General features: G+C 41.8%; 1 protein-coding gene across 1 annotated transcript in view; it reads left to right on the top strand.

Moving 5' to 3' along the window:
- Positions 1-1,843: 1,843 nt before the first annotated feature.
- Positions 1,844-21,562, top strand: part of LOC118388974 (carbohydrate sulfotransferase 11-like) — a 30,551-nt gene continuing 10,832 nt past the window's right edge. The window contains exons 1-2 of the mRNA XM_035778621.2: positions 1,844-2,426; positions 18,210-18,292. Coding sequence (XP_035634514.1) covers positions 2,333-2,426; positions 18,210-18,292 — 177 coding nt within the window. The 5' untranslated portion in view covers positions 1,844-2,332. The remainder of the gene's footprint in view (positions 2,427-18,209; positions 18,293-21,562) is intronic.

Here is a 21,562-nt window from a genome sequence, read left to right as displayed (position 1 = left end):
CTTTTCTCCCAGAATTACCTTGGAATGGCTGCAGTTTGCTGTACAGTCTGGGAACATGATATTCCCAATAAACAAATGTACCCTTCTCCTCCTCTGGAGAAAATGTGTTTCCAATGAAACCCTGGAGCCAGTTTAGGGTTTTCAAGGAGGAAGAGGTGGTAACGGGGGGAGGTAAGAAGTGAAGGAGTGAGCTCATATACCTCAACACTGTCAGAAGGGAGCTCAGCCTTGGACCTGTGTCAAGCGCAGAGCAAGAGACCATGCCAGGCTCTCGCTCACTTGCACTCTGCTGTCACCTCCTTTGCCCTACTAATGCTAAAACAGTTACCACAGCAGATTTTTTTTTAGCTGGGCAACTCAAGAACAAATTCTTGTTTACAATGACGGCCTCCAGCCAAACCCAGGCAACACCGGGCCAATTGTGCACCACCCTATGGGACTCCCAATCACAGCCAGTTGTGATACAGCCTGGATTTGAACCAGTGTGCCTGTAGTGACGCCTCTAGCACCGAGGTGCAGTGCCTTAGGGATCGGCCCATTTTTTTTCTATTTTCAAATAGGTCCATCTGCTTTACATTTTAGTCATTTATCAGATGCTCTTATCCAGAGGGCCTTACAGTTAGTGAGTTCATCTTAAGATAGCTAGGTGAGACAACCACATATCACAGTCATAGTAAGTACATTTTTCCTCAGTAAAGAAGTTATCAACAAAGGCAGTGCTAGTAGAAATTGACGAGGAAAGTTATATTTATTTTAAAATATATATATTTTTTGGAGGGGGGGTCTAGTTAAACACAACAGACTAATTGGCCTCAGAGCTGACAATGAATCCTCACCATTATCTCCCTAATAAACTGGCAAGCTTCACACCGTCTCCCTACGAGGGCTCTCGTTTGATCACTTGCATGGCTCCTAATCCACACTGGTTCCAAGCAGGATCTTCTGCTCTGAGACCCAGTGGGAAGCGGAGGTGCCAAATGTCTGGGGGGGTCAAGAGGCAAAGGCTGCTGTACAGGACATGTTACTAGCTCTTAATTAGAAGTACATGCCCCGACCCGAACCTGAGTCCAACGACTGTCATGCCAACAAGTTAATTGTTACGCCAAGAGGTCCGAACATCTTGACAAGGTCGCGAGGTGTTGGGTCGCTACATTACCCTCTTCCTTTGGGAGAGCGTGTCCTCATGCTTCTCTTTACCGTGTCCCTCGTGTGTACACGCCTCTCCAATGGCCCTACTTCTGACACCAAATGTAGCAATTTCGGGTCCAGCAACTGTCATGCCAACACCTTAACCGCTATGCCAAGAGGTCAAAACCTCTTGACGAGGTCGCTAGGTATTGAGGTCGCTACTATATGATCAGCAAACAGATTAATTAGTCCCTCTAACAACCGCATGTCCACTTAAGAATGTGTCCCTGATACATGTACAGGTATGCTGTAACTATGAGTAGATTGTTGAATATACACGCCTTTGGTGAGAGGTTACATATACACATGCCGAAGGTATCAGAGATGTATAAGTAGGCTGCTATGCAACTATTTGTACCTCGACTGTAATTACACTATAACAGCGTATGTAGCTACCATGTAATACTAAATACTAGAATGCATCTTACTTTATTACTGATAACGTTTAGTTAGCCACTACTGGTAGATGCAGGGTCAATAAACACATGCCAAATATTGATTGATTTCTAAAAGGCATTATAGCCTAAATACCACTGTAATCATATCGTTATCAATATCATTGCATTGATACCAGAAAGGTGAATTGAATACCGTATCATATTTATTTCCCAAATGTTCCAACGCTTGGGGGTGTGTGTATGTAGCCAAAGCGTCACCTGTTCCATACATGTTTCTGGAAAGCAAGGAGTTAACAGCAAAGCTCACATTTGGAAAGATCTTAAGCTCTGAAGGGTTGCTGAAGGGTATTATAAACCCCTTCGTCGTAAGAGAAGTCGATTGCCGTTTTTTATTTCGAATAAAATACCTTCTAACCTGGCCAGTAAATGTGTTCAGAACTCAAGCGACTGGCATGGCAAGTTGTGCCTGCAACTAATTATTTGCTGACTTCACGTAACTGTCGCTCCTTTTGCGGTTGGACTGTTGTAACTTTTCACCGGCGCAGGATATGCGTGGATGTACATCAAAATGATGAATCGCACAAGTAACAACCAGCAATTTGACTTGAAGAAGAGACGGTTCTATCTGTACCCGAGCAATGTACTCGAATCTCTAAATCCCTAACCTTACTTGAGCGTTGAACGGTCCTTTTTCGCATGAACCACAGAAGGACTTGGGTCGGCTTTGTCGTTCCTAAAGATTCAGGATGAGAAAACCCAAAGTTAATCGGATGGTTCTTGCAATGTGCTTGTGGTGTTTTATAATGGTTATATTCTATTTTCACAGCAACCCGAAACCAGGTGAGTCAAATATCCTGCACAAGCCTTTTATTGTATTCATGAATTTGTCACATTTCAGTACACTGAATGGAATATGCGTGTTTTCCCAAGTGTTTTGCATACAAAGTTACTTTTGAACTCATCTCTATTAAAACTCTTAAATTGCATATTTTAGGAGTAAAAAAAAATCCATTGTATTTAGACAATGAATAATATTATAATGTCTCCTGCGTTCTAATACAGTGTGAATAGATAACAGGGGCATGTCATATCCCTCCCTACCAATGGTTGATAGCCAAGTAGCCTTCAGCCTTCCATGCCAGCACTTATTCACACTTTTCATTATAAAGGCTCGATAGAGTTGTGCACAGTGTACAAAACATTAGGAACACCTATTTCCATGACATAGACTGACCAACATCAATAATCCTTTATTGATGTTGGTCCCATGTGGCTCAGTTGGTGGAGCATGGTGCAACGTCAGGGTTGTGGGTTTGATTCCCACAGGGGACCAGTACAAAAATGCATGCACTCACACTACTGTAAGTTGCTCTTCTCCTAAATTACATAAATGTCATTTCACTTGTTAAATCCACTTCAATCAGTGTAGACGAAGGGGAGGAGACAGATTAAAGAAGGATTTTTAAGCATTGAGACAATTGAGACATGGATTGTGTATGTGTGCCACTCAGAGGGTGAATGGGCAAGACAAAATATTTAAGTACTTCGAAAGGGGTATTGTATTAGGTTCCAGGCACACCGGTTTGAGTGTGTTAAGAACGGCAATGCTGCTGGGTTTTACAAGCAAACAGTTTCTCGTGTGTATCAAGAATGGTCCACCACCCAAAGGCCATCCAAACAACTTTACATAGCTGTGGGAAGCATTGGAGTCAACGTGGGCCAGCATCTCTGTTGGAATGCTTTCAACACCTTGTAGAGTCCATGCCCCGACGAATTGAGGCTGTTCTGAGGTCAAAATGGGGTGCAACTCAATATTAGAAAGGTGTTCCTAATGTTTTGTACACAATGTATATGCCCATTTACTCAAACAGAAATTCTACTTTAGTGAGAAAGTTTGTCATTGTGCAGACTTGGCCAAGTTGGCCTGACTAGACCTAGACCACACGCTATACTACTATAGAAACACGTCTCCCTTCCCTTGCGGTCAGTGAGTAAGCCACAGAGATGATATGTTTAAAGGGTGTGTTATTGTCGTACGGTGTCTCCACCCCACCCCACGCAACAGCTTTCACAACTGTTTTACCTCATGTCCCACCCTCTGTCTCTGTTTCCCGTTGGGACGTAGAGCAGAATGGAGGAAAACTTGAATTACCAGCCTGATTGGTTCAGTGTTTCCTCTGCCGTGTGGAATAACGTGGTGAGAGTTTGCTGCTGTCGGTGTATCCGTTCACTGTGAGACCCGGCCTTCTCCTCTAGCCCCAAACTGGTCCCTGTTTGCCCGCACAATGGCCTCATTCAGACATGTCCAACCATACTCAGTCCATGTGGTCCTACAAAGTACAAGGTCCTACATTTTGGGCTTTTTCTAAAAACTTTTGAACAGAATGGTCACCTTTTGTGGAGCTCTGTAGGTGCGTGTTGCTCTACTTATGACATTGTTTTTAAGAACGTATTCCGTTTATCAATTCAAAGTCCTAAACTTAAAATGTGGTTGAAATTACCCCCTTTCTATCTAGCCTAATGCCATGACAGGTTTTGCTCAAGCTAAGGTCAATCAATATGGGTTTGTCACTACTACATGTCTAACCAAAAGGCATTTTACGGGTGCATCTTATTGTAGGTCTTCAGCATGACATAAGCACAAATGTATGCATGGAATTCTGTAACAGGAAATGCCTCTGAGCATTCAGATAGTCAATAGATCTACGTGAAAGAGCACACTTTCATACCGATGCAGAGGTCTGGGTAACAAAATCTGCATCCTTTGCCAAATGAATTTGGATGGGCTTCTAAATGTTGCAGTCGGGCGTGCAGATGAGACTTTGGGAACATTTCCATTTCTAAGTCTGTTTTGTCAGACCCCAGTCTGACGTAGATGTCTTACTATGTTAACAAAGGGAGAGTATCATATCACACTGGACAGCATTGTTTAACTTACAAAAAGGGCAGCGTCAATTTTCTCCCACTTGCTGAATGGGATTTCTGTGTGCACAGTCCTCACTCTCATGTTCAAGAAAGATAATTACATAGATTGCACCAGATGCTGGCTATAGCCTCTGATCCCCCTGACCCAGGAGACAAAAATAAAATGTTTGTGGTGGCCACAACGTGTATTCAACCCAATATACCCTTTGTGGTTTGCAGCGAAAGCCAGTGGATCTTGAGGGTCAGACAAAAAAAAGCCTTGGTGGAACAACACGACTTTTGAAAAGATGTGAGACAGCATGTGGCACTAAACCTCAATGGAATGTTATGTCTATAACGCAGACACACTGTCAGGATCGTTCCACCACTAACCTCTCTATATGCCCTGTAAGCCAGTGCATGCTTCTGTGGTGTACAAGTCAGAAATATGTTTTACAAGTGGACGGGTGAAAGAAGACTCCAACCAATGATTTCACTCATTTAGTTCTGTTCTGAGGCCTGATTGCCCTATCTTGGTCCCAACCATAATCATTATGGCTAATTAAGGAAACCTGGCTGTAGATCAGTGCTTGGGGCAACTATCAGCTTACACTGTGAAGTTGATCCCCACCTCATACCTGCCTTGCCTGGGCTTGACTTAAGAGCATTGGGGTCATAAAATACTTATCTGCTCAACACGCGAGTGTCAAAAACAATTGCAGTGCCCCAGACCTATACAAATATCCTTAGCCACAAATCTGTACATTGTCTTGCCTTTTAGAAGAGTAGGAGCACAAAGTGTCTTGAACTTTGTTCTGGGGAATATTCCAATCTCTCATATGTTTGTCATTGTTGTTTGACTTCAGTCTAGTACTATGTGTCCCAGAAGAGACACCGACTGACTGTCTGTCATGCAGATCTCGATGGTACTCTCAGGTTGCCAAGTGAAATTAGTTCTGCCTGAGATTGCCGTCAGATCTGTAGCCATCTTGGGATATTGATGACAGTTCAGTTCAGCCCTGCTGTTCCAACCTGTTCTTTTCCCCCTGCCAGTTGCATATTCATGTAGAACACAGGAGGTTGGTGGTACCTTAATTGGGGAGGACAGGCTCGGGTAATGGCTGGAGCGGAATGGGTGGAATGGTATCTGATACCATTCCATTTGCGCCGTTCCAGCCATTATTATGAGCCGTCCTCCTGCTCAGCATCCTCTAATGATGTAGATCAATCGCTCCAGGATTAGATTAGTTTGTGTGATGTGGGAACACGGATTTCTTTGCTCACTCTGGTTTTGTTCATAATTGGCCTCTATTACTTCCAGCTGCTCTCACCATGGCACAAATCCCTATCTAGGATTGGATTATCTTCTCACACAGAGGACTACTGGGAATAGCAATGGGAATTCTCTCCATCATTTTGTTTTGTGGAATTTTGATGTACCCTGTGTTCTTGTTTTGTCCCCAGTTTGGCACTGTCACCTAAATGTTAGCTTTGAAGTTAAAACTGTTCCTAGATCTGTGCTGAAGGTCACTTTATCCCCCCTAGATTGCCCATGCTGACTCAGCAATTTTGCAGATCCCCGTGAAGCGCTTTGAGAGGCTTGTTCTCCTCACTAGGCATAACGGGCGTAGCATGTAAGGTGTTCCCATGTCATCAACCTGGCACGCAATTAAAGACTTCAACCTTGGTGACGATCCAAAGAAGCAGTCTGCTTTGCTGCTATAGGCAGCCTTGCTACTCTATTTACCCCCACAAATGTACCTGTACACAATATAAGCCCCCACCTGTTCCGTAATCCATACTATGTGTCTCGGGGAAAGACCAAGACGATACCTGCCCCACATCTGCTTGCACTCTCCTAAGACTCTCACTCTCGTTAAAAAAGATAACCCCCACCACCCACGCACCCGTGGATTTGCACTAACACCCTTCACATTAGAGGTCGACCGATTAATCGGAATGGCCGATTTCAAGTTTTCATAACAATCCGAAATCGGTATTTTTGGGCTCCAATTGTTTTTTTTTTTTTGTGTTTTTTTTTACACCTTTATTTAATCTTTATTTAACTGGGCAAGTCAGTTAGGAACACATTCTTATTTTCAATGACTGCTTAGGAACGGTGGGTTATCTGCCTCGTTCAGGGGCAGAAAGACAGATTTTCACTTTGTCAACTCGGGGGATGCAATCTTGAAACCTTACAGTTAACTAGTCCAACGCAATAACGACCTGCCTCCCTCTCGTTGCACTCCACAAGGAGACTGCCTGTTACACGAATGCAGTAAGACAAGATAAGTTGCTAGCTAGCATTAAATGTATCTTATAAAAAACAATCAATCATAATCACTAGTTAACTACACATGGTTGATGATATTACTAGATATTATCTAGCGTGTCTTGCGTTGCATATAATCTGACTGAGCATACAAGTGTCTAAGTATCTGACTGAGTGGTGGTAGGCAGAAGCAGGCGCGTAAACATTCATTCAAACAGCACTTTCGTGCGTTTTGCCAGCAGCTCTTCCTTGTGCGTCAAGCATTGCGGTGTTTATGACTTCAAACCTATCAACTCCCAAGTTGAGGCTGGTGTAACCGAAGTGAAATGGATAGCAAGTTAGGGCGCGCTAATAGCGTTTCAAACATCACTCGCTCTGAGCCTTGGGGTGGTTGTTTCCCTTGCTCTGCATGGGTAACGCTGCTTTGATGTGGTGGCTGTTGTCGTTGTGTTGCTGGTTCGAGCCAAGGGAGGAGCGAGGAGAGGGACTGAAGCTATACTGTTACACTGGCAATACTAAAGTGCCTATAAGAACATCCAATAGTCAAAGGTTAATGAAATACAAATGGTATACAGGGAAATAGTCCTATAATAACTACAACCTAAAACTTCTTACCTGGGAATATTGAAGACTCATGTTAAAAGGAACCACCAGCTTTCATATGTTCTCATGTTCTGAGCAAGAAACTGAAACGTTAGCTTTCTTACATAGCACATATTGCACTTTTACATTCTTCTCCAACACTTTGTTTTTGCATTATTTAAACCAAATTGAACATGTTTCATTATCTACTTGAGGCTAAATATATTTTATTGATGTATTATATTAAGTTAAAATAAGTGTTCATTCAGTATGGTTGTAATTGTCATTATTACAAATATTTTTTTTTTAAATCGGCCGATTAATCGGTATCGGCTTGTTTGGTCCTCCAATAATCAGTATTGCCGTTGAAAAAATCATAATCGGTCGACCTCTACTTCACATACATTGCAGCAGCAGCGGGGATCGGCCTCCACACAGCAGTGTCTCTCTCAGTAAAGCGCCTCTCTTTGGCAGACCTGGAGAGCCCGTGGAGGGGGATGGGGCCCCTGCTTCCCGAGGGATTTCCACACAGAGCAGCGTTCATGGCAGGGACAGGAGAAACACACATTGGCCTTTCTACATTCTGCATCTCCTAAGATCTTGCTACTGTACCAGAAAGGGAGAGTGGGAAAGAGAGAGGATCAGCATGGGTTCTAACTTCACAGTGTTAGCTAATAGGACTTGGTCAGCTCACATTAAATGGGTTTTTGGTTGAGTGCAATGAACACCTTGATAGAGTACCACGGTATGAATCATAATACCCATAAAACCATGTGGTCAAACAAAGAAATGATTCCAATCGTTTTTCCACCATTCATTTTTCCCATAGGGATTTTAGAAACACTTAAAATAAGGGCTGTGTTTCATGTAGGCTTAGCCTGGCATGACGTTTTAATAACCGTGTAAATCTTTTCAGGACAAGGTGACTTACCAATCAATATACAGTATGCGGCTGTATTTACTCCCCCAAAATGAAATGCTAATTAGCTGCTAATGTGGCTATCATATAGAACTACAAATGCCATGATGATATGGATGAGACTGCCGAATAGAAGCAATGGTACGAATCTCTGGATTAACTATCTAATGTTAGCTAAATTTAGTAATTAATACATTGGCTACATTTCTTTAAATGTACAACTCTGTAAACTGTTTAAAATTTTAAGTTTTAAATTGACTAAATACCTGTTAGCAAAGGTGTCAGCTAGAGATGGCGTGCAGGAGCTTTCAAGGATTTGTGGTCTTGCACAATGTCTACTTTGATGCTAATTAGCATTTTAGAATCTGAGAGTAAATAGAGCCAAATATATTGATAAAACTCATCTTGTCTGATTGAGATTTAACTGGTTATCAAAATGTCATGCAAACGTAAGCCGACATGAAACACAGCCCTTATTTTAAGTGTTTCTAAAATTCCCTATGGGAAAAATGAATCGTGGAAAAATGATTGGAACCATTTCCCTGTTTGACCGCTAAGTTTTATGGGTATTCTGACACATCCACTGTGGGGCTCTATTAGGTAGACAAGTCTGTACTTGGGTTACATTTTTTGTCACTTAGCTAGCAGATCTTTTTATGTATCCGTTATTTTACCAGGTAAGTTGACTGAGAACATGTTCTCATTTTCAGCAACGACCTGGGGAATAGTTACAGGGGAGAGGAGAAGGATGAATGAGCCAATTGTAAACTGGGAATTATTAGGTGACTGTGATGGTTTGAGGGCCAGATTGGGAATTTAGCCAGGATACCGGGGTTAACACCCCTACTCTTACGATAAGTGCCATGGGATCTTTAATGACCTCAGAGAGTCAGGACACCCATTTAACGTCCCATCCGAAAGACGGCACCCTACACAGGGCAGTGTCCCCAATCACTGCCCTGGGGCATTGGGATAAAAAAAAATTAGACCAGAGGAAAGAGTGCCTCCTACTGGCCCTCCAACACCACTTCCAGCAGCAGGTCTCCCATCCAGGAACTGACCAGGACCAACCCTGCTTAGCTTTAGAAGCAAGCAAGAAACAATCTTATTCTGAGCAATACTCAGTCAACATATACAATGAGCAATTTTTGGGGTTTACTTAGGCCTAGATCTTAAGCCGCTGGCTGGTAATGCTTGCAAATGCAACAATTTATCTTCCGTAATTGGATGGGAAACTCCTGAACGTATTGCTCATTAGTTTTCATCCGAATAAATTTTAATTCATCAGAAGAATAGCAAATAGAGTGATTTGTAGATTTTTTGTGTAACTTTCCATGGTTGTAGAATGATAATAACTAGTGCTGTGACAATACCAGTATCGCATTTTTTTTTTTTTCATGGCAAAAATGAAAACACGAAGCAGACCAATTTGGTCCTTTAAAAACCTGCTGTTTGTAAAATATTGTGTGCTGTAGCTTGGAAAATAAATTAAAATGACTAGAAGACAACATTATGATGTCTGTTTCCAACATTATGACTGTTTTCCTAAATAAGTTACATTCACTTCATGTTTTATTTCCTTGCCACGATACTAATAAGTATAGAGATACTGGTATCGTCCCGGCCCTAATAATAACAACAGGAAGTTAAGGTACTAAGAGCACATTGATTCAATGTGTCGTCTCTGCTCGTTCCTGGAATACAGTAGCTATAGTCATCATATTCTGCCAGGCCCTGCTTCGCATATTCAAAAATAGTACTGACGTTACCTGTACTCCTGGCATTTAATTAGGGAAAAAATGAAAAGGTTTGGGAGGGGTCGTATTTAAAATGTGTGCTGCCTTGACTGACAGTGGCAATTTCCATAAGGAAGTTGTAATGTGTTTATATAACAGTTTGAAATACATCAATGTACTGTATCACTGTTCACCACAAAATGCCCCCACACCTTGGCACACGCTAGGCAAGGGCCAGGCCAAAGTGACAACATTGCCCTTTGGAGACCCGTTCTCTCTCTATTACTGTACAAGTTGGCTCCATTGACAACAGTGGCACTGGCAACACCTTTTTTATCATCAACATTATTTAAGCATCCACATTATTTTTGTCATTGTGATTGGCCCACAAATGGTAAAGCTATGTCTGTAGAGAAAGTAACCTTTAAATGGTCTTCAATACTGAACAAAAATATAAACCCAATGTAAGTGTTGGTCCCATGTTTCATGAGCTGAAATAAAATATCCCAGAAATGTTCCATACGCACAAAAAAAACGTATTTCTCTAAATTCTGTGCACAAATGTGGTTACATCCCTGTTAGTGAGCATTTCTCCTTTGCCAAGATAATCCATTCACCTGACAGGTGCGGCATATCAAGAAGCTGATTAAACAGCCGGATCATTGCACGGGTGCACCTTGTGCTGGGGACAATAAAAGGCCACTAAAAAGTGCAATTTTGTCACACAACACAATACCACAGATATCTCAAGTTTTGAGGGAGCATGCAATTGACATGCTGACTGCAGGAATGCCAACCAGAGCTGTTGCTAGATAATTTAATGTTAATTTCTCTACCATAAGCCGCCTCCAACATCGTTTTAGAGAATTTGGTAGTACGTCCACTCCACCCCAGGACCTCCACATCCGGCTTCTTCACCTGCGGGATCGGTTATATTTTTGGTCAGTATAATTTCAAGCTCCACAGTCATGTGTGCAAGTACAAGTACAGTGAAATGCCTTTCTTGCAAGCTGTAAACCCAACAATGCAATGATCAATATCAATGTAGTGCTAAAAATAACATAAGGTAGAACAAAAACACATGAGAAAAAAGAAAAAGAAGAACACGAGAAAGTAAGAAGTTACTGTATATACAATGGGGCGGCAGGGTAGTCTAGTGGTTAGAGCGTTGGACTAGTAAGCGAAAGGTTGCAAGTTCAAATCCCTGAGCTGACAAGGTACAAATCTGTCGTTCTGCCCCTGAACAGGCAGTTAACCCACTGTTCCTAGGCCGTCATTGAAAATAAGAATTTGTTCTTAACTGACTTGCCTAGTAAAATTAAGGTAAAAATTGTTCAGCATGGAAATGGTTGTTTCTCCACACAAATAACATGTCATTTCTATTAGCAAGACATTAGCAAGTTTTCAAAAAATATTATATTATATTTTGACATGCAGTTATTCAGATCTTGCTTGCCAACTTAGTAGCTGTTGGGTTTATAGGTTATCCCCAGCTACAGTGGTCTACAGTATATATTTCCCACGTGCTTTGCTCCGGCATGGAGAGTGTGAGTGTGTTCATTGTTCACAAGTGGCTTTGACATTCAGACTTGCCGAGTCTCACACGGGCGTGGAGAGAGAGACACACACATCGTCCGTTTACCTTTTTCCTTGCCACACATACATACATTTCCCTCTATACTCTTCATCTTACAAAAGTAGTATTCAATTGCCTTTATCCTTGGTGGAACTACCATGTAATGCAGAAACAGCATTGTAGATCACAGTGGCTGTCCCTGACCTTTAAATGAACCCTAACCTTAACTAAACCCTTAACCATGACCCTAACCTTAACCTATTTTTAACCAATTCTTAAATTAAATATTGGTTTGCAGGTCAGGAGTGTGCATATAGCATTTCCCCTCCTTGAGCCTGCCGCACACGTTGCTTCCTGCTTATACGGTGTATCTCTATAAAGTCACTCACTCCTGACTCATGTCACAACAGCATCATCAAATTGGATCTAATGCTGCTTAGCCTAATGGGTATATATAGAGCTTGAAGCTCAACAGCCTTATAAATATTGCGATCGCATGCTATTGGTTGATTGGATTGGGATCGGACAAGATTAAGCAATCAGAGCTAGTCCATTCAATGTGATAGCATGAATGCTAAGAAACAAAACATTTTCCCTTAGCCATTCTTTACACTATATCTTACTTAGCATATTACATCAGGACTCCTAGAGTATATACCGTGCACACGCACAAGGCACCTATTCTTAACTCTCCCTCATCCTTGTTGCAGGGGAAGGTTTGGTTGCGTGGCAGTCTTGCTCTGCTGGATTCCTGATGCACCCAGCCTTTCCTCTTCTGTCAGTGTGTGTGTGTGTGTGTTGAAGTTAATCCACACTGCAGTTAGGTGTCACTTTCCTCCCTCTTTTAGAACGTATGCCTTTTGGGTTAATCCAGCCACAGCACGTTGAGTTGTGTCGTTTACAGACGTGGGGCACCTGGTTTCAAGTTTTAATGTCATGTGCACAAGTATAGTGAATTGCCTTTGTTGCAAGCTCTAAACCCAACATTGTGGTAATCAATATTACTGTATCACTAAAAATAACATAAGGTAGAACAAAATGACAAAATAAATAAGAAATAAGAAAACTAGAGAGTAAGAAGCTATATACAGGGTCACTTTCAATACCATATTTACATTGTGCAGGGATACTGGAGTGATAGAGGTACTGTAGATACTGTATGTATAGGGGTAAGGCATCAGGATATATGATAAACAGAGTAGCAGCAGCGTAAATGATGATTGCATGTGAGTGTAGTTAGCATAAATGTGTGTGCATGTTATGTGTGTGTTGGAGTGTCAGTGTGCGTTAGTGTGTAGAGTCCTGTGAGTGTCTACAGAGACAGTCCAAAATACAAAATTTAACACAAGGGTCAAGTCAGATAGCCTGTTGAGCCATTCTGTTATCTATTTAGCAGTCATATGACTTGGGAATAGAAGCTGTTCAGGAGCCTGTTGGTGTCAGACTTGATGCACTGGTACTGCTTGCCGTACGGAAGCAGAGTCTTTAACGATTTTCCGGAATTTCCTTTCACATCGCCTGATATAGAGGTCCTGGATGGCAGGGAGCTCGGCCCCAGTGATGTACTGGGCTGTATATACCGCCCTCTGTAGCGCCATGTGATCGAGGCCGGTGCAGTTGCCATACCAAGCAGTGATGCAATCAGTCACAATGCTCTCAATGGTGCAGCTATATAACTTTTTGAGGGTTTGAGGGCCCATTCCAAACCTCTTCAACCTCCTGAGGGGGAAGAGGCGCTGTCACGCCTTCTTCATGACTGTACGTGTGTGAGTGGACCATTTTATGTCCTTAGTGATTTGGAGACCGAGGAACTTGAAGTTCTCGAACCGCTCCACTTAAAGGAGCAGTTCTCTCTGTGGGTCTAACCCCAAGAAGTTCTGGAAGACGGTGAAATACCTTGAGAATAAACCCTCCTCCTCACAGCTGCCCATGTCACTTAATGTTGATAATCTGGTAGTTACTGTGGCTGAGCTCATTTATCAACACTTCATTAAGTCAGGAGTCCTATTTGACTCAGCCACGTCTCCTTGCCCTTTCAACACTTCCTCATCTCCCAGCCCTTCTAATGCGACTAACCCTGATGCTCCTCCCTCTTTTTCCCCTGACCCGCTAAACAGCTTCTCCCTTCAGGCGGTCTCTGAGTCTGATTTGCTCCTTAAAAGTTGACCCCCCAAAAAACATCTGGGTCTGATGGTTTAGATCCTTTCTTCTTTAAGTTTGCTGCCCCTATCATCGACGAGCCTATCGCTGACCTTTTTAACCTGCCTCTCCTCTCTGGGGAGGTTCCCAGTGCTTGGAAGGCAGCCACGGTTCCGTCCTTTATTTAATGGGGGAGATCAAGCTGATCCTAACTGTTATAGGCCTATTTCTATTTTGCCCTGTTTGTCAAAAGTATTTGAAAAACTTGTCAATAATCAACTGACTTGCTTTCTTGATGTCAATAGTATTCTCTCTGTTATGCAATCTGCTTTCCACTCAGGTTATGGATTTGTCACTGCAACCTTAAAGGTCCTAAATTATGTCACCACTGCACTTGCTGCTATATTTATTGACATGGCCAAAGCTTTCTCTGCTCTTAACCTTGTTCTGAACACCTCCAAAGCAAAGGTCATGGGGTTCGGGAAGAAGAATGTCTCTACCTTCTTGCCCTTCATGCTCTCGTCGGTGCCTAACAATGTTTGCACCATGTTTGTATTGCTACCATGTTGTGTTGCTCCCATGTTGTGTTGTTGTCATGTGTTGCTACAATTGTTTCGTTTCTACCATTGTTGTGTTGTCTTTACGTCTCTCTTTATGTAATGTTGTGGTGCCTCTTTTGTCGTGATGTGTGTTTTGTCCTACTTTTAAAAATGGTTTTATCCCAGCCCTCATCCTCACAGGAGGCCTTTTGCCTTGGTAGGCCATCATTGTAAATAAGAATGTTATCTTAATTGACTTGCCTAGTTAAATAAAGGTTAAATACAAATAAAATAAATAAACGTACCACAATGTATATTTATATTTTCTCTGTGTGATGTCTCTCCTCTCTGGGGAGGTTCCCAGTGCTTAGAATGCAGCCACGTTGCGTCCTTTATTTAAAGAGGGAGCTCAAGCTGATCCTAACTGTTATAGGACCATTTCTATCTTAAAGTTACCTCTTAAAACGGATGAAATGCATAGTCATTTGCTTCGGGTTAGTCTCACCTTACCATACTCCCATACTCCTGAAATCGAGGCTAGTGTTGGGTCAACACACAGATGCCACTTCAAATTGTGATGCCAAGTCTTAAACCAGTTCTCTTCCATTAAAGAATATGAATTGTGAATTCTCCCAGTAAAGAAAAAACGGACAAAATATTGAAAATGCTCGTTTTGCCAAGTGTCAAACACTGCATGTCTCAGCTGGTCTTTTATGCCGAAAAAAATCACATCTCAAGTGTTGCAGTCAATTGTAAAGTGGAATAAGAAAATTCAGGCGATACAAATGTATACAGTGATACACATTTATGACGGTCGTAACTTCGCAGGTAGAAAGTCTCCTCAATTCCATTTTGACAGGTTTGAGAAGTGCCTCTGTGTAGCTTTACCCGAGAGTTGAAACATGTCGGACCACTGTCAGAAGAGGCCCTCTCTTTCTCTTTGAACTGGACAGAGACCGACTGCTTTTACGGCCTTAACAGGGCTGAGTTAGTACCAGTCATATTGACTTGAACAGCGGAGGTCGTTAAAGCAGGGGATAATATATTCAAATCGGGTATACTGAAAGCAGGTGGACAGGTCTTACGAGCTGGGAATGTCATCTGTGTATATGTAGCCCCATACCTTTTTTCAATGTCTTGATGCAAGGACTAAGAACACACCAGGTGTGAGAAGAGAAGAGAAGTGTTTCCTGAAAATGTTATGGCATGGTTACAGTATGTGCTTCAGCTGTTTGCAATGTCCTTAAACTTAACATAAACACTGTCTTGCGTTTGCCAGACGAGCTGAACATATAGAAACATACGGGATGACTGTATAAACATCTTTTCTGAATGTTGATGTCCTCTTGAAGTCATGTGCTGATGGATCTCTGGTGTGTAGTGAGTAGACTGCACAAACTGGTTGAATGGTAAAAACTGGTTAAATAAACATTGTTTCCAGGTCATTTGAACAACAACAAAAATGTATGTGATGTTGAATTAATGTGGAACTGATTGGGTTTGAAAAAATGTCAATAACGTAAGGGAATTTAGTCTTTATTTCACACAACATTTAACCTAAATCCAATCACGTGGTAATTTTTGTCATTAAATTCACGTTAGTTGACAACTGAACCGAATGTAAAAAAAAACTAGACGTTGAAATGACGCCTGTGCCCGGTGGGTAAAACTCAACGGACACTATGAAAGCTTAACCCAAGTTTATTCTTCCCAGAGGATCAATACAGCTGCATTAGACAAAGACATTTTCACAGAAGAACTGATATTTAACCCTTCCTCCTAGGCTGAGTCTCCTCCTAAACATCTGAACAGACGACGCATCTCTGTTGCTAGACAGAACCTTTGTGATATCTGTTCTTCCTCACTTCCATTGACCTCTACCCCAAATTCCTCACTCCTCCCCAACTCAAGGCTGTCATGGTGATTGGTACCAGACTGTGTCTCTTCTCCCAGAGGATCCCTCCCATAGGATCCCTGATGTCTAACAATAACATATCCTGACACAATGTAAACCATTATACATTACCCTCTCTTCCTCAGTGACATGAATAAGTGTATTTCATATTCTCAGAACCCAACAGTAGTGACTAGTACGAGAATGTTACATTTTTGTGAAGGAGACGCAGGGAGTCAGAAAGCAGGTGCAGCCTGTGGGTTTAATAGGAACGAACATGGACTGAATACAACAACAGGAGTAGCATCTAAACATGAAAACAGGAAACAATACTACCTAATGGGTGATACAACAGAGTGCTAGATAAAAGGGAAGTAATCAGGTAGTAATAATGTCCAGGTGTGCCTCATGATGGGGCGCAGGTGTGTGTAATGATGGTTGCCAGGTGAGCGTAATGATGGGTTGCCAGGACCGGCGGTTAGTAGACTGGTGACGTTGAGTGTCGTAGCGGGAGGAGACGTGACAATTTTAGACCAAACTACGGTGGTTGGGTCAGTGGACAGTTGGGTACATAGGAAGACAGTTGGGTACATGTATGCCACCAGTTGTAGTCTCTCCAGTCTAAATCTTTCCACCAGACTGGTGTACTGTATGGTGGCTAAGTTGGTCCTGTTGACCTCCTTAGTGTGGGTTGCAGTGTGTGTTTGTGTGTTCCACTCATTTGGTCAGAGAGACACATCAGTTTTATCCTTTTCATACTTTTATGTTCAATCCCAGTCATATTTAGTTTTTTTAATTAGCTACTGGAAGTCATGCTAATTCATTTAAGTTTTAAGCTAATTATTCTCAGTAGGTGAATGCTCCATTCTTGTACAGTAACATGAAGGAATAAATTGGTGCCATTTATGGATGTCGGATTTCTGAAGACGTGCTTGATGGCACTGAAACAGACAATTATCTCAGCCATGCCCTGTCTGGCTGCCTCCTCACCAATTCTCCCCTGTCTCGAGAGACCATGTCTGTGACTCTTTGTCTCTCTCAATTCTGATGTGAAGGTTTCTTGTCAACCCACACTGTCTGACAAATGTGACATTTTTTTAACCAAACACAGTAAATTGCATGCTTGCACCGCCAACCATTTTGTTTTTTATAGAACATCACATGAGCCACAGCATACGAAACAGAGGCTACGACAACAACAGCCTATACAACAACAATCTACATGCCACGTCATGTTTCTTAAAGTAACTTTAAAGTAGTCCCAGAGGCTTCCTGCCACTGTTTATCCTCCATCTGCTCTCTTGGTTTTCTATGATTGCAAGCAAATTTTCACCCTTTTTCGCCTCATACTTCCTTCCACCTCCTCCTCTGCTCCCATAAAGGAGTGCTGTTTTCAGTAGTGTTGCTGTCTTGTGTGTTTAGGAGAGAGCTACAGTAAAAGATACAGTAGTCTGAATGGATGCACAGTCCTTTTTGAGGCCTGGTTTTACATAAAATACCCTCTCTTTTCTCTGTGACAACCAGGTGTGCGCACCTGTTTGTTAGTGTTTAATGACCCTCAGGTGTGTAGTAGTGTGTACAGTATGTAAAAAATGGCACATGGGTGAGTTTCTCTTTCTGGTCTCCCTATGACTCAACTGTATTTGTGACTTTCTATTAGGCTATATTAAAGTCTCTGATTGTGGTTACATTCATACCTTTACATTTAACATGATTCAATGATTATCTCTCTTGCCCTTTTTTAGGAAGTTGCGCGTTTTCACTAACACTAACTAAACTATGGCACGGACGTAAAATACATTTTGCCCTAGTTTCAACTAGGCTGTGTCAGAGTGGTCGCTTATCAAGCATTGGGCTCAACATTAAACAAACATGAAATTTGCATTCAGATTGAAAGTTCAGTAATAACTTGTCATACCTGATGATTTGCCACAATGGCATAACATGGAGTGTGTGGATACCAATTTAGAATGCAGCAGAGATGGCTAGCGGTCTTGAGTGTTTACTATAGGTAATCTGCCTGTACTGACCTAGATATGTGTACCTGTGTGTGTTTTCTCAGCCTCAGCGCAGGGCAGTGGGAGGAGCAGCGGCCAGGGAAAGTCAGGGAGAAGTCCACTCCAGATGCTCTATGACATTGACCAGGTAAGTCCCGCCCACCACCAGGTAGCCTTCACATCATTGGCTGATGAATTTATAGCTACATGAGTGTTGATGACCACTGAACTTGTTTTGGTCTTGTTTTGTGAGTTTTTCAAGGTGCATTTTTTAAATATTCGGAGCCTTTGCTGTTTACTTGCTGAAAGTTCCGTATAATGTGAGAGTGTTAACCTTATTGGTTGAGGAAAGCTGACATTTAATTCTGCTGCTGCTGCGCTCTCTCGTTGAATGACAGCAAACGCTTAATTGAAGAATCCCGTCCATATTTCCCACCCCTACTGTTGACCTACTGTATCACCGTGAAGGGTTGTAGACTTCGGCTACCAAACTTCAACTTACCTCATGAAAACATTTTGTGTGCGCGGACAGCCGAAATCTCAAATTAATATATGCGTGATCTGTTTCATTCCATCTCTGATGTGAATGGTTTGTCTGTAAAAGCAGATTTAGGTTCAATCATAATTATTAAGCCCACATTGCACTACAGATGTACCTTAAGCTACAAGGGTCGCGTGTCTTGAAATTTGTACATCTTAAGCCTTTGAAACTGTCTGCTGTAGTTACCGGTGACAGTCAGTGATTGACACAGGTGCGACCCTTGACCTTTTTTTGAGGTTTGTTTACTGTCTAGTACAGCTCTTTTGAAGTTACTCATCAGACAAAAGTTCAAACGTCTGCGTAAAATTTCGCCGCAGAAGATGATTTGAAGATGATTCATTCCTAGCCCTGACTTGGCGATTCCAGACTGCAGTCAGACATTGGTTAGCAAAATACAATTATTTTAGATGCTTAGGATGAAAAAAGATGAATTATAATGCAAAGGGAATTCACACAGTTATTTTTGCCTGCTTCTCAGGTGTGGTGGGCATAAAACCATCTTGTTCAAAATAAAAATAACTGACATGGATGCTAGCAAAGTTACAATCTCCCCCTCTCTCTCTCCCTCCCTCTTTTGACTTGTCATACCACTGTTGAAAAAAAGTCCAGACAGTGATAGGGTGCAGTATAAAGTTCCCTATAAATAGTTTAGGGATTAACATGGGTAACTGGGATCCCGGGACTGTCCCAGGAACACTCTTCACATTTCCTGAAAAAATTGAATGACAAGATCTGGGAAATTACAAAAAAATGTATCCAATGTTGCACTTCTGCAATACTACAAAATACACGACATGCGCAGCAGCAGATTAGCAAAAAATAAAATGGCACCTTATCCAAACAGGTTGTCGCATGGAAGCCTTAAACCTAGTGTATTTACTTCACACAAAGTCACCATAAATTCAAAGCACACTGTTACGTTCGTTGTTTGAAGGATTGGACCAAGGTGCAGCGTGGAAAGCGCTCATCATATTTATTCAAGTGAACCAGCAACAAAACAAAATAAAGAGTAACGAAACGTCCAGCTAAATATGATCCCCAATCAGAGACAACGAAAGACAGCTGCCTCTTATTGGGAACCATACCAGGCCAACATAGAAATATACAAACTAGAGTACCCACCCTAGTCACACCCTGACCTAACCAAAATAGAGAATAAAAAGGCTCTCTAAGGTCAGGGCGTGACACACATGCATAATTGATACTGCAGTACTGCACACACACCAGAATGCAGTTTATAAGCCCTACAATAAACCCCCACAGTATGGCCTACAAAATAGCGTGTGCCTCTTTGAGCTGTCATTGGGACTCTTCAGACAGTCACAAATTGAATCTGCACAATTCACTCCATAGGCATCTCTGTCTGTTAACCTGTTACTCCTACCCCCTACTTTTTCGAACATTCTGTTAAAAATCGAGCAACATTTCAGCGCCCTGCTACTCATGCCAGGAATATAGTATATGCATATGATTAGTATGTGTGGATAGAAAACACTCAGACGTTTATAAAACTGGTTAAATCAGGGCTGTGACTATAACAGAACGTGCGTTTCATCGAAAAGCGCAGGAAAATCTGATCACTGAAAATGCGAAAATATATCCATGCGCCACTAGAACCCATTGTTGAATGTGAACCACAATAAATGGGGCCGAGGTTGCAATACCTACAGCTTCCACACGATGTCAACAGTCTTGTCATTTGCCTACGATTTGTTTCTTGGTCAAACGGACACAAGGTCTCTGACCGGATATTTTGGTTGAGATTTACCCGGACATTATTTCCAGACGTACAGCTATAGAATATACATCGCCTCGTGATCAATTTGATCGCTTATTAACGTTTACTAATACCTAAAGTTGCATTACAAAAGTATTTCGAAGTGTTTTGTGAAAGTTTATCGTCGACTTTTTTAATTTTAAAAAATGACGTTACGTTATAAAACGCTATTTTTTTCCTTGATCACAGTCTTCATAGATCGATATCTAGGCTATATATGGACCGATTTAATCGTAAAAAAGACCCAATAGTGATGTTTATGAGGAGTGCCAACAAAGAAGATGGTCAAAGGTAGTGAATGTTTTATAATTTATTTGTGCGTTTTGTGTAGCGCCGACTATGCTAATTTTTTTGTTTACGTCCCCTGCGGGTCTTTTGGGGTGTTACATGCTATCAGATAATAGCTTCTCATGCTTTCGCCGAAAAGCATTTTAAAAATCTGACTTGTTGCCTGGATTCACAATGAGTGTAGCTTTAATTCAGTACCCTGCATGTGTATTTTAATGAACGTTTGAGTTTTAACGAGTGCTATTAGCATTTAGCGTAGCGCATTTGCATTTCCAGATGTCTAGATGGGACGCCTGCGTGTCGGGTAGGAGCAAGAGGTTAACAATTCATGAGGGAAAATTCTAACTTCTCCTGTCCTACAGCCTAAGCTATTTTCCTATCCAGTCCCTATCCCACTGAAACCCAAAATCCTGAGTCCTGTCTCTCATGAAAATTCCTAACTTTATTCTGTAATCGCCTATGGCTGGCAAAATAACGTTATAACATTTTCCCTGCTTCTCTGCGCCGTCTCGTACTTGCTGCCCATATGAGAGCTTCGGTAGAGAATGTGTGATCAACAAACGGTATGAGAGTAGATATGGATATTTTTATCTTGACATTTAAACTTTTTCCACTCTTCAGCTCCCGGTTATTCATGAGCTGATCTGCAAGCTGTATAATCATCAACTTGATTTTGCCAAATAGAGGAGATATTCTGTCATTCGTTGAAGGAGGTTATCTACCAAGAGTAGCAACTTTGGTCGTTTGACTTTTGTTTGACTGCCGTTGCAAACTTCGTTTGATTCTACAACGCTTTATTCAGGGTGCGTCCT

The sequence above is a fragment of the Oncorhynchus keta genome, chromosome 10 (genome assembly GCF_023373465.1).
Source record: "Oncorhynchus keta strain PuntledgeMale-10-30-2019 chromosome 10, Oket_V2, whole genome shotgun sequence".
Classification (NCBI taxonomy): Eukaryota; Metazoa; Chordata; class Actinopteri; order Salmoniformes; family Salmonidae; genus Oncorhynchus; species Oncorhynchus keta.
Note: the sequence above shows the minus strand (reverse complement) of the source record. Positions and strands in the feature narration are given on the sequence as shown.